We start from the raw sequence: 12,089 nt of genomic DNA on the forward strand, positions 1-12,089 counted from the left end.
TAGGTAATAAGATTATTTTTTTAAAAAGAAGGCATAAAACACCCGCATACAAGAAGTATAACCAAAAATAGAAAATCGTACAACAAAGAACTGGGAGGACATTACTAACACCCTCAACCAGCAGCAACTGACTTTAACAACAACATCACTCTCGTCTTCATCTTCACTGGTCAATGCACACCTTAAGCCGATCATTACATGTTAGCTTGGGAAGTGAGTATTTTGGTGTATACTACTCTGTCATTATTTTGCATCTGGGCTATGGGCTGTTATTAAGTGAATTTGTATTAAGGTTCTAGCATGCTTTTTATTTTTAGACTGAAGTGGATGTGGCTTAGGTTGTGAATTTTGGTTGCTTGCTCTTAAGTTAAATTGTCTTTGTATTTGATTGTGGATTTTCAAGGTTTGGCTTTTTATTATAGATTTGTCTGTGTTGGCTTTGAGCTTGTGGAGTTCTATTTAGGTTCAACTTGTGAGAGGCCCATTTTTGTCTTTGATTTCGGTCTCTGATCTGTCTTGGTTATTGAAAGGTGCTTCTTTTGTTATAAGCCCAACCAGATCCAAATTATGGCCCACATCAACTGAATTTGAGATTCAAATTTGTCTTCAACACCTTTATAGCTGACATACCAGCCCCTTTGCCAACATCTACCCGCTAGTAGGCACTTCACCGGCTTCCATGTCATCTTTTTTTGTGACTGTTGCCTTTGTCTAGTTGGAATTGTTAAGATGGGGCCTTCAACTTGTTTCTCCCCAACATTTTGCCCGCCTAATTGATGTGTAGTGACGCATACCAGTGAGCTCAAGTCCTCTATCCAACAAGAACCAAGCACTTTCACAGAAGTCGCCATCTTTAATAGCATCGGCTCTTAAGATCTTTATCGTTTTACATCAATAACCCAAAATATGTCACCAATCCGTCCAAGAAAATTCAAACACCTTGAATAAATGGGGAGCACAACCACTTACCACCAACCCCAACCCCCTCCTTCCCAAGTCACACTTACCACCAACCACCCAGCCAAGTCAAACCAGAGCACCTGTGTTGAAGCTCCATCGAACAAGCAACAAAATATTGATCTTGCATTTTTTACCTTTCTGTAAATATGTAAAGTTTCGGATTTAAATGAGAATTAGAATAGCAGAAGGGCACAGCACAAACACCCTCAATCAACCCAATCATGACTCTACATGAAGAGTCCGCCCACTCAGCAATGGCTCTCAACAAGAAAGTCCTCCAATCAAAACATCCAACCAAACAATTGCTGAGAAATTTCTCTTTTCGATTCCCCTTCTAGAGACCAAAAAGGAGGACTCTTTCAATTGTTGCTGTCAAAACTAAACGTTGTCAAGTTGCCACCTCTATTTAGGATTTTTTGGCTGTCATACTACCATGATGATCATTAGTTTTAGAGAGAAGAAAGAGTATCACAACTCTTTTCATAGGGAACAAATCTTTATTAAAAAGGATTTTTAAATTTTTTTGAAAAGGGTCGTAGGGAACAAATCTAATGAATCCCACTCCACCATAACAGAAGAATAAGCAGAAGGGTTTACTTAATCTATTTTATCCATAGTAGGTGAGCATCACTTTCTACAGATCCACCCCATCCTCACCAAAACACCAATCAGCAGAACAAAGAACATAAACAGTAACAATATAGTTCATAAAGTATTAATGGAAGGATATAGTAATAAAAGAAACAGAATATAGCTACAACTCTTTTGGCAGATGCACAGCAAATTAGGAGACCAACTAACTATTGCTTGGAAACTAGGAGAAGGAAGAGACAAGGATCGAGAACAACAGAAAAGAAAGTAGAGTATGAAGAGTGGGAATATCAGTTTCTTTCCATTGATTGGTTTGGTAGGAACATCAGAAAGGAAAGATATTGTTTATTTATCTTTCTTATTGAACTAAAATAATGGGGCCAAAAGAATGCTTGCTCTCATTCTGTATGCAAACCAAGTAAGAGAAAGCAAACTTTTAAGATATTCATGCTTTCTATAGCTTCCAAGCAAAGGCTTAAGTGAAAAAACATACCTTTCCTGTTGCTTCCTCCGAGACTTCTCTTTGAACAACAAGGTGAGCACTATGAGAAACAACACCTAGTGGATGGCCAAGAGACTCCCTTGTCTTCAACCAAAGTTGTGCGCACTGTCGAGCTAAACTGCACGGGGGAGACAAAAAACAGACATAAAAACAAAAAAATCAAACTTGAGACTTCCAAACTTTTTTGGAGTAAAAAGGTTTGGCACCAATATATCTGACTTCTCTTTATAGTAATAAGGATTTACTCCCTCCATTCCACTTGTGTCAGAATAGGCACGGAGGTAAGGAGACAAAAGGAAGATTTTTGGCACCTATCAAAAAAAAAACTTAGAATTTGTGGTATTAAACAAGTCTTTTCTATGGTTCCAAGAGCACGGAATTAGAAGTAAATAGGAGGTATACAGTTAAAGAGTTACCTAACATAGAAAAGCTTTACAGAGCAAACTAAATAAAAAGAGTGAAATATATATGAAACGGATGGAATATATATTAAGCATGATACTAGCATTTGGAACTTGCGGGAGCAAATTTTTACATGTGCCAAAAGGGTAGACTCCTCGATCATCAACCGAACTTTAAGAAAACCTGAAAAACTCTCTGGCAATAGAAGTAATCAGAAGAAAAAATAAAAATGTCTACCTACGCATACGCCCAAAGTAACGAGCACGTTCTGTCACCCCAACAAAGCCTCTCGAGTCTAAAACATTAAAAGCATGAGAAGTCTTCAAAAGCTGATCATACCTAGCACAGTGTAGGGAATAATGTTACTCGATGTAAAGTTAACAGAAGATTTATTTGTATCTCCATTCCATGAAGAAAAAATAATATTAAGGTTTAAGTACATACGCAGGTATGGCAAGGCCTAGATCAAGCAAACGGCGAGCTTCTGCTTCAAAAAGATCAAAATGCTTTTGTATATGGTCAACACTAGCATGCTCCAGATAATACGCACTCATCTCCTTCCTGAAACAGAAGCTTAAATTGGAATCTCTTTCCCGAAAATGACAGATTTCATCAAGCACACGTACTCCTATTTTTATTTTTATTTTTCTGATAAGTGCTCCTAATTTTATTATGATACACATAATTCAGAATTATTTCCAAATTAAGTTGCAAATGACAAAAGCTTTGCAAACAGTCTGATTTCCTTACATGACAAACAGAAAAAGTCTCTAGACTTTGGCTCTTATCATATGCTATGCATTATCCATCTACAACTACAGCTTTTCTTTTTATACATAATAAATGCAATGCAAGTTTCATTTCTTATACAGTTAAGAATTGGAACTTGAAAGCAATATTTATGCACAATGACAAGAAAATGAAGAAGATACTGTTTAGATATCCAAGATAGTACACGCCTTGAGAAACAGCAGATTATAACATTTTTCAGAAGGCATAAGAAAATCTAAGAAGCAAAATGATCTGGCTACTAGTAAGGCAATCAACAAAAAGAAAGGAGAAAGCTTTCTGGCTGAATTAGCTTATTTACTCATTTTCCAGAAAAAGCTCTCCATATGTAATGCCATCTGCATACTGAATCTTTTTAAAATGATCAACACCCTGCAGATAAGTAATAATGAGTCATAACAAGCATAATATTGGAGAACCAGAAGAGAAATGTAGGTAGTATATCCTCTTTACATTGACCTCCTATATGAAGGTTTTTCTGCTAGCTAAGAAACATAGTAAACGTAGAGATCATACTGGAGGTTCTGGTACAGAAACAGAACAGTAAGAAGTGCTTCAAACACAGTATGATCTAATTAAAAGAGAAAAACAGCTATCTGGTGCCTTTTTCCCCCTAGTGAGAAGAGAATGAAGAATGTATACAATGAGCCTCATCATTTGTTTGAAGAAGAAAAAAGGAAGAAAGAAATCATAAGAGGAGAAAGAAAAGCCTGAAAGTGATCTCAACAAGCAAAATTAACCTGAAGTGACATAAGGATACGCTCAAGCCCATAAGTGATCTCAACTGACACTGGCATCAACTGAATACTTCCAGCCTGAAAAGTTAAAAGTTAATGACTGAATGTGCTCAAAAATAGAGAAAGGGTCAAATAGAAAAGCAAAAAAGGACAAGTTCTTCTATGTCAATAGTAACAGTAAGCAAATGAAGTTTTTAAAACTCGTTTGTTGAGCAAAGATCAGGATTATAAAACTGCAGTACACCTTTTGTCTGAAGAGAGAGAATAACCTGCTGGAAGTAGGTGAATTGTGTGATTTCCATTCCATCCATCCAAACCTCCCAGCCCAATCCCCAGGCACCAAGCACCTACTAGTAGTTCAAGCCAACAAACATTTAGCAATACAGCTCTGAGATACTCAGAGGGAAGGAACAAACATTACTGTGCGTCATGTAGCAGAAAACACCATTCATGCAAATCCAAGCAAAAAGATGGAAATTTGCCTGAACGGGAAAGTAAGTACAAAGGAAATGTTCTGTTCATGAAACATTATAAGTGCATATATATATAAAAGTTAAATATTTCTTATCAAGAGAGAATAATCTTACAGGGCTCTCCCAGTTGTCCTCAACAAAGCGAATATCATGTGCATTGACATCAATACCTGTCAACACAATAAAGTAAAAGATCAAGCCAAAACAATTTCTAGAGCTAACATATATATACACACACACATGTGTGTGTGTTGTGTGTGCGTACACAAGAAACACAAATACATACACGACATGAAACTTGTAGGGACGTCCAAGTTCCAACAACCAAAAAGGAGAAAAAAACTATAGTAAAGTGTATGCCTATTTGGCTAAGTATGGCTGTTACCTAAGCATAAAGTGACACAAAATGTTATATTATTTAAGAATAAGAACAAGAAGAGGAAAAATAACATACAACCACTTCTTTTCTTTTTATAAAGTTTCTTTTAATTAATTTGGAAGGAAAACCGCGTGATACAAGTCTTTTAGAACAGTGGAGAACCTATTCAACGATATGGTTCTCTACAAATAACATCCAATCATCTATACTAAAATAAGAATCTCACGAGTATACCAAATATTAACTAGAACAAAAGAAATGAACAGCCTCCTCATCAAGAGTAACAAGTTGTTTTAAACTTTTGAGTTCCCTAAAACTAGTTTCTCTCAAGTCTTTTCCCTCAATTCCCTTTTAATACATTTAGGTCGCCTACAAGCAAGTATATTTCGCTTTTTTCCCCAGATTCAATGTTATATTATGTGATTAACGAACAGAAAGAAACTCTGCTTTCTTTGACCTATTCCAGCAAGCATGATCAATCATGTATACTGGACATGTTTCCTTTAGTTCATCCTTGCAATTCTTCCTAATCACATTTTCCCATCAACATGTTCTTCTTTGCCTGAAACTTACATTATTTCTTAATCCTAGTTCTAACTCTAGATGTGCTCTATCTCTAAAAAGCAGTTGTCATACACGTCTTTTAGCAAGTAGATCAGACACATCCAAATTCTGTGACCACGGCATTCTGGTCACAACGCAAAAACCAAAAGATTAGAAATCATGGTCCTATCTCCCAGGCTTCAAAGCTTAAGAGTTTGCAAGTTTTTTTTTATTAGTAGACCGTGCAGTCTTATTACTTACCAGAAGTACCAAATGGAAGAAGTTATTGCTGCAGTTACAACATAAGTTATTCTGAAAGACATAATGCAGGAAAAAAGAAAAAGAAAAAAAGAAAGTAGATATTGGCTGCAAACCTAACGCTGACAAGCTACGGATGAACAGGTCCTGCGAATTTCCTGGATCAGGCTTTAAAATCACCTGAGTTTCAGTTCAAACAAGAAAGACATCCATAAGAATCAAGTCGGAAGTACAATAATCGCATATCAGGCTTCAACAGTACTATGCAATCAACTGTAGTTCAGAATTTTAGACAGTGAATTGAAGGCAAACTAACCTGAAATTGGGTATGCCTTTGAAGCCGATTTGGATTTTCTCCATAACGACTATCATCTGGACGAATACTAGGCTCTACATACCTGCCATCAGACAGTCACATTGATAGCCATACATGAAAATATAGTAACGTATTCACTTCATTGCAAATATGACATCATACTTCATGCCCAAGATTAGAGTATGGTGAACCAGAAAAGAGTAAGTGAAGCATGAAGAACTAGATAGTGAAACAGTAACCACAGACACCTCCTCTGGGCACCACCACAGACACCTCCTCTGGGCACCCCAAGGAAAAAGGAATGATGTGAATTAAAGGAACGGGATATTTGGAATAAAGCTGTATGCTAGCACAATTGATTAGTCCATTCTCTTTGCTAAAGTCATTCTCATTTAGTTAGAATGACAACATTTCCCAATTCTTCTGAGAGGTGAGAAAAGCATGATAAGACCATCTGCAATTAGCAGGAAAAAAACATCTTTACTTTAGAAATAAGTTAAGAACATTAAAAGGTAAACCTGACACTATCTTTGCCAATGACACTAACCAAGTATTGAGTGAGACAAGCTAAAAAGCAACAACGGCCCTCGGTCTTTAAGCGAGATGCGAAGCGCATGCTTCATTGAAGTGAAGGGCAATTTTAAAAGAACACCAAAATGAACCATGCACAAATAGATAAAATAATATGTTCGTCCATCCATAGAATTCTGTGAAAACAAGAAAAGAAAAAAAAGACTAACAAACTGGAAGAAAAAAAATATGCCCATGACATTCTCTAAAAAAGGAAAAAACAATTAACAAAGTAAACTGATTAAAAATGTCCCACTGAATTCAGTGAAAAAAAGCAAAAAAAAACAGACACAGAGAAAATAAAATCAAGGGAAACAAAAAGAAGACAGAACCTGATACATTCCTCTTGAGAAACTTTATTTATTTCATTTTCCAACTTAGGATGAGTTTGAGCCCTCCGGCTCACTTTTTGAATACTTTTTGTTGCACCCCTCACTATCTTGAAGGAGCGAGGGTGGCAGCTTTCTTGTGGTATTAATTATAAACTCGTTCCATTTTTGGAGGATTTTTTCCCTGTTATTACGGCTGAGAGGCCTCAAACTATATCCCACCTTACTCGCCTCAATATCTAATAAAAAAAAAAGAGCCCTTTCTCTTCAAAAATGTCCATTGAAATCAGTGAAGAAAGCAAGAAAAAAACTGAATAACTGGAAAAGAAAGAAAAATACAAATAGATGCTAAAATCTGAGAAGTAGCGAGAAAGAGAAAGATGAAGAAAAACGAAAAAGACAAACAGATAATAAAATTTGAGAAGCAGTGAGAAAGAAAAAAGAAGAGGCCACAGCAAGAGACTGAAAAGAAGAAGCAAGGAACAGTGAAAACCTGGAGCAGAACTATAGAAGTCTGAAAAAAGAACAACGAACAAACACTAAGCAGCAGCAACAGTGAGTATGCACCTTCTCACCTCTCTTTTTGTCTAAAAGGTCCCCTTCTCTTCTTCTTTACTTTATCTTCTTAAAAGACCATTGCTTCTTTGAACCAGTTAAAAAGTAAGCGCTTCTTGCTAGCTTAAGGGATGAATCGCTTGCTTTTAACAACACTGACACTAACAAAGACTAAGATTTTACTTCACATTAAAGAGAGTCTAATATGTGGACGACTTTTTTGCACATTTCCCCCCTCCTTTAGGAAATTCAGAACAAATATGAAGGTGATAATTGTATCGGAAAACTTAATAAATGAAATGAGCCTATAAGAAAATCTTACGCAACATTCCACGGTTCTGGTCCGAGAACTCTTAAATATGTTAGAGGATTCATAGTCCCAGCTCCAACCTGGTCAATGCATTAAACTTAAACAAGTGAGTAAAGTAGATGAGAAAAACTCTAAAGATTAAAAATCTAATTAAACGCTCAAAGATCTAATAGCCATTAAAAGTCCATTCATGTTATGGCTATACTACAAAGCATATTTTATCAAATCATATGTATACAATCCAGATTCAGTGCAATACATAGTACATATAAATATGTCCCAAAGCATTCTAGGTGAATATGCTCAGCATCTCCTTTATGCCGGTATTATAATAAAAGTTACACATTAACCATCAACAAAAGAAAGTATGCGAGGAGAACATACTTAGCGCTTGCAACTTGAAAATCACAACTGACTTTGATAAGGTATCAAGACTCATTAATAAGAAAAGCATCAATTCCAGCGGAAAAGCAAGTTCAGCTTTCCTGTTATATCTTGTACTTTCTGAGCCCTATAAAGGATGATCTCATACCTCAGTATTGCTGCATTGCATCACGGCACATCCTACAGAACCCCAATACTCCTGCCATGTTAAAAGGATAGGTTAATCCATAGATAATATATATGAAGTGTATCTATATTGAGTGAGAAGGTTCAAACAATTAAGAGTGAGTTGATGTTAATCTTTGCCAAAGAGAAAGCTAAGAGAATCAAGAGATATGTATCCATCAATTCAAACATCTTGTAATACTCGCGAATAAGACATAACTTCTGCAAAAAGATAGTATAGGGTAGACAAAGCAACCAGAAACCATGCATACCACATTGATCTATCTCTTTTAGCAAGAATGGGGATAAGAAACCAAAAGAATAACTAAATTATACTTGCTCTACATTGAAGAATATAGATTTTTTTATTTTCTTGAAATCTCGGAGAGGAGAATGATATTCCTATATCTGTCACTATGCAGAGTACAAGAATCCCATAATAGATTTTTACTTCTGGTCTTTATCATCATTAATTCAAAAAAAAAAACATGTTTCTTGCTCAATCTTGATAGGACCAATAAAAAATTGTGACTTGAGACACAATCTTGAAACCATAAAGAGCAATTTGTTGCAACAAGCGTAGTATGTCCAAGAAACATTTGTTCTTTGCTCAAGAAAGTAAATTGAAATCCCATTATGTTTCAGAATACCTGAAGCCTTTGAATGGCTTGTTGGAAAGTTGGAACGGACGATTTCTTTTGATGCTCTGAATTGTGAGAGACGGAAGAAAAAGAAGAAGAAGCGGACACTGCAGAGACAGTGGAAGATTTAGAGAAGAAACGCCTCTGGAGAATGATAGGTAGAGGCAGAAAGGAGAAGTGAGTCTTGTGGGGTTTGAGAATTGAAGTGATTAATGGGAGTGCAAGAATCGCCATTGTTAATTCAAGATTTGGAGAAACCTCAACAAGCTGGTCTTGCTTTCTGGCTGGGGTTTTTCCGAGCCTCTTGATATAAGATTACGCCACTCATAAATTGGGACTATATATTGAAATATTTTCACTCGGAAAAAAAGAAACACGCGGCTTTAACTTCGTGTATAATAATAAAAATAAGTATTTAATACTTTTGTGCCAAATTAATGTGCCCTTTTGAGAATTTGAAACAACTTCATGTCTTATTTTATATTTTTTTTTCTATACACATACTTCATTTTTTATACATGGTGCTTTTTAATCAAAATAACTATCATACGTTTATAATATACTAATTTATCAGTGCGTGCGTTGTACGAGTTTATTGAATCAAGTAAATATAATATATTTAAAATTTATTAACGGTTGAGTCAAAAAGAGACTTTTGTTTAATAATATAGTTTTTTACTTCTATCAATGTTATTATTTATAGTTCTACATAATTTATTAAGAGCCTGTTTGATCGAACTTTTGTTTTCTTAAATTTAAATTGTTTGGCCAAATTTTTTTAAAAAAAAGGTAATTTTGAGAAGCAACAAAATAATTTTTCTATTATTGGATAGAAGCTATATTATTTTTGTATCAAGTTATATTAGGTTGTATCAACGAAAAAAATTATATCTAATATATATATTTCATGTGTATTCACTTTGTATCAAGTGTATCAAAAAGTACAATTCTATCAAGGGTATCAACGAATACAATTGTATCAAGTGTACAGATTTGTAGCATGTGTTATACATTTCTACATGTGTTGTATATCTTTCAATATACGATTGATGTATACAAACATAATGGGGGACAAATTTGACCTATTTTAAATAATTGAGGAATATTTTTTACTCTTTTCCCTAATGACAGAGAGAATTCTAATAAATGTATAAATTATTAGACTTGACTATTTTCTATTTTTAGATATTTTAGAAAATATCATTTAAATGTAAATAGGTACATTATGATTGTTTTATCATAAAAAGGCTCATAACTACATCCACAATATTTATCAATCGATATCCTAACTAATAACCAATGATATAAACACCACCACATAATATATAAAATAATTTAAATTTATAATTCTATACAAAAATTAGAGGTTAATTATCTAAACATATTCATCTACAACACAAAATATGTCTAAATAAAGTAATTTCAACTTTGTTTCAAAACAAAAAAAGGAAAAAAAGAAGAAGCAATCGAATAGAAAAAGACATAATACATAAATATGCCATTTAACTTGGCATCATTTCACATTTATGCCCTCTAACTTTGGGCGTACACAAATATGCACTTAAACTTGTATAAAATTGAACAAGTAGACACACATGTCCTATGTGGCACAATACACGCAGGACGCCGCGTAAGATACAAAATTGTCGTGTAGGATGCTCTATAGGACGAATGTGTCTATTTGTTCAAGTCTTGGATAGTTAAAGTGTCTACTTGTGTACTAGTAAAGTTAGAGATTATAGTTGCCAGTTGAAGTCGAGTTAAGTGTCATATTTATGTATTATGCCATAGAAAAAAGTAGAAATTGTGCCTGCTCGATATCCACAAAAATATGATGTGGAGGCGTATTTTTCAATCAACATTGATCCAGAATGATGACAACTTGTAAGTAGCAAAAAATATTACTCCGTAAAGAAACGAAAGAAGCGAAGTGATTTGAATGAGATAGTTTTCATTTGAATCTCATACAATGCAGTTTGTTTTTAGGTAATTTTATATTTCTACTTGTTCACGAATAATAAAAAACTTAATTGTTTGTGCAATACTCCAGCCAACAAATACGTTACAAAAGTTATTTTATATTTTTAAAAGCATAAATGATAAAGTTCATGAGATTTCAAGCTGAAAGAGAAAAATGAAACCCCGCAATAAAACATAAAAAGAAAAACGAACACCATGATAATAATAAATTAAGAAGAGTAGAAGAGTACTTGAAGGGTAATTAGAACCTTTAATTTTCAAGTATAGTTGGGAACATAGCATATACTATTGCTTGCTTAGGATATATCTCAAATATCTAACAATCCAGTCAGATGTTGAGCAAATTAAGGCATATTTATCTGATTTTATATAACCATTTAACAGTTGATAGAAACTTAATTCAAAAATATAAATAACAATCATAGATATCTTACCAATCCAATTGGGGTGTAGCAAAACTTGAAGCGATAAGCACCCTTTCACTCGGCGTTGAATGATCAAAATTGCCGATACCGAGGTTGAATGAATCATTCCACCTGGCAACAACAAAAGTGGAGTTTAGCAAAATCATACGAAAAGAAAAAGAGGAGTTTCAGTCGAGCACAACCTCCCGAGCGCTAGGTTCAAGCAACTTCATACCACTTCGTCCCTTTCAATCTCTGGTATAGATATTGATATGACCCCGCCTCTACGGGAGGTGGGTGGGGATCAAGAGAAGGAAGGGCGGGCAATTTCGATTTATAACAACTCTAATACTAATAATGCGATGCTCTAACCTCTGAGCTAAGCGGGCCCACATCACAAAAATCTGCTTGAACTGATTGATCTAAGTGAGCTACGAGGTTAGTCTTACAATTCACCAGAATCTACGAAATGAGCAAATTCAAAAATCATTGATTCCTTCAAATGTGTCGAAACTTGTAAGACCAAAATATTCGGAGGACTCTTCTAAATAGGTGTCCACTCTCTCTCTTACTTTCTTGCAAGATGTTCGTCCACCCACCGCCTTTGATGTGCTGTTAGAAAGAGAGGCCTTACATACGCAATTTGAGTGGCGGACTAGCCTTGGCCATTACATTGTCCCCCTTAATCCTAATCATGCTTAAGACATGGAATTGGATGCTTCTTGCTTAACGGGATCAGGTCACCAATCGAATTTTCCCGCTGGGCGAGAGGTGCACCTAACTGACCTATCCACTCATTAA

General features: G+C 35.0%; 1 protein-coding gene across 3 annotated transcripts in view; it reads right to left on the reverse strand.

Annotated features, from left to right (window-relative positions):
* LOC129886758 (glycine--tRNA ligase, chloroplastic/mitochondrial 2) overlaps window positions 1-9,232 on the reverse strand; it is a 37,388-nt gene extending 28,156 nt beyond the window's left edge. For 2 of the 3 annotated variants that reach the window (XM_055961593.1, XM_055961592.1), the window contains exons 1-12: window positions 8,914-9,232; window positions 8,247-8,297; window positions 7,727-7,794; window positions 5,951-6,032; window positions 5,751-5,814; window positions 4,569-4,624; window positions 4,251-4,328; window positions 3,985-4,059; window positions 3,546-3,616; window positions 2,900-3,016; window positions 2,693-2,794; window positions 2,045-2,171 (exon numbers count right to left, since the gene is read on the reverse strand). In XM_055961593.1, the coding sequence (XP_055817568.1) occupies window positions 2,045-2,171; window positions 2,693-2,794; window positions 2,900-3,016; window positions 3,546-3,616; window positions 3,985-4,059; window positions 4,251-4,328; window positions 4,569-4,624; window positions 5,751-5,814; window positions 5,951-6,032; window positions 7,727-7,794; window positions 8,247-8,297; window positions 8,914-9,138 (1,116 nt within the window). In that variant the 5' untranslated portion in view covers window positions 9,139-9,232. Of the gene's footprint in view, window positions 1-2,044; window positions 2,172-2,692; window positions 2,795-2,899; window positions 3,017-3,545; window positions 3,617-3,984; window positions 4,060-4,250; window positions 4,332-4,568; window positions 4,625-5,750; window positions 5,815-5,950; window positions 6,033-7,726; window positions 7,795-8,246; window positions 8,298-8,913 lie in introns of those variants that run through there. The other variant, XM_055961594.1, reaches the window with a different exon arrangement.
* Between the last annotated feature and the right edge of the window lie 2,857 nt (window positions 9,233-12,089).

Source organism: Solanum dulcamara, chromosome 4 (assembly GCF_947179165.1).
Source record: "Solanum dulcamara chromosome 4, daSolDulc1.2, whole genome shotgun sequence".
Classification (NCBI taxonomy): Eukaryota; Viridiplantae; Streptophyta; class Magnoliopsida; order Solanales; family Solanaceae; genus Solanum; species Solanum dulcamara.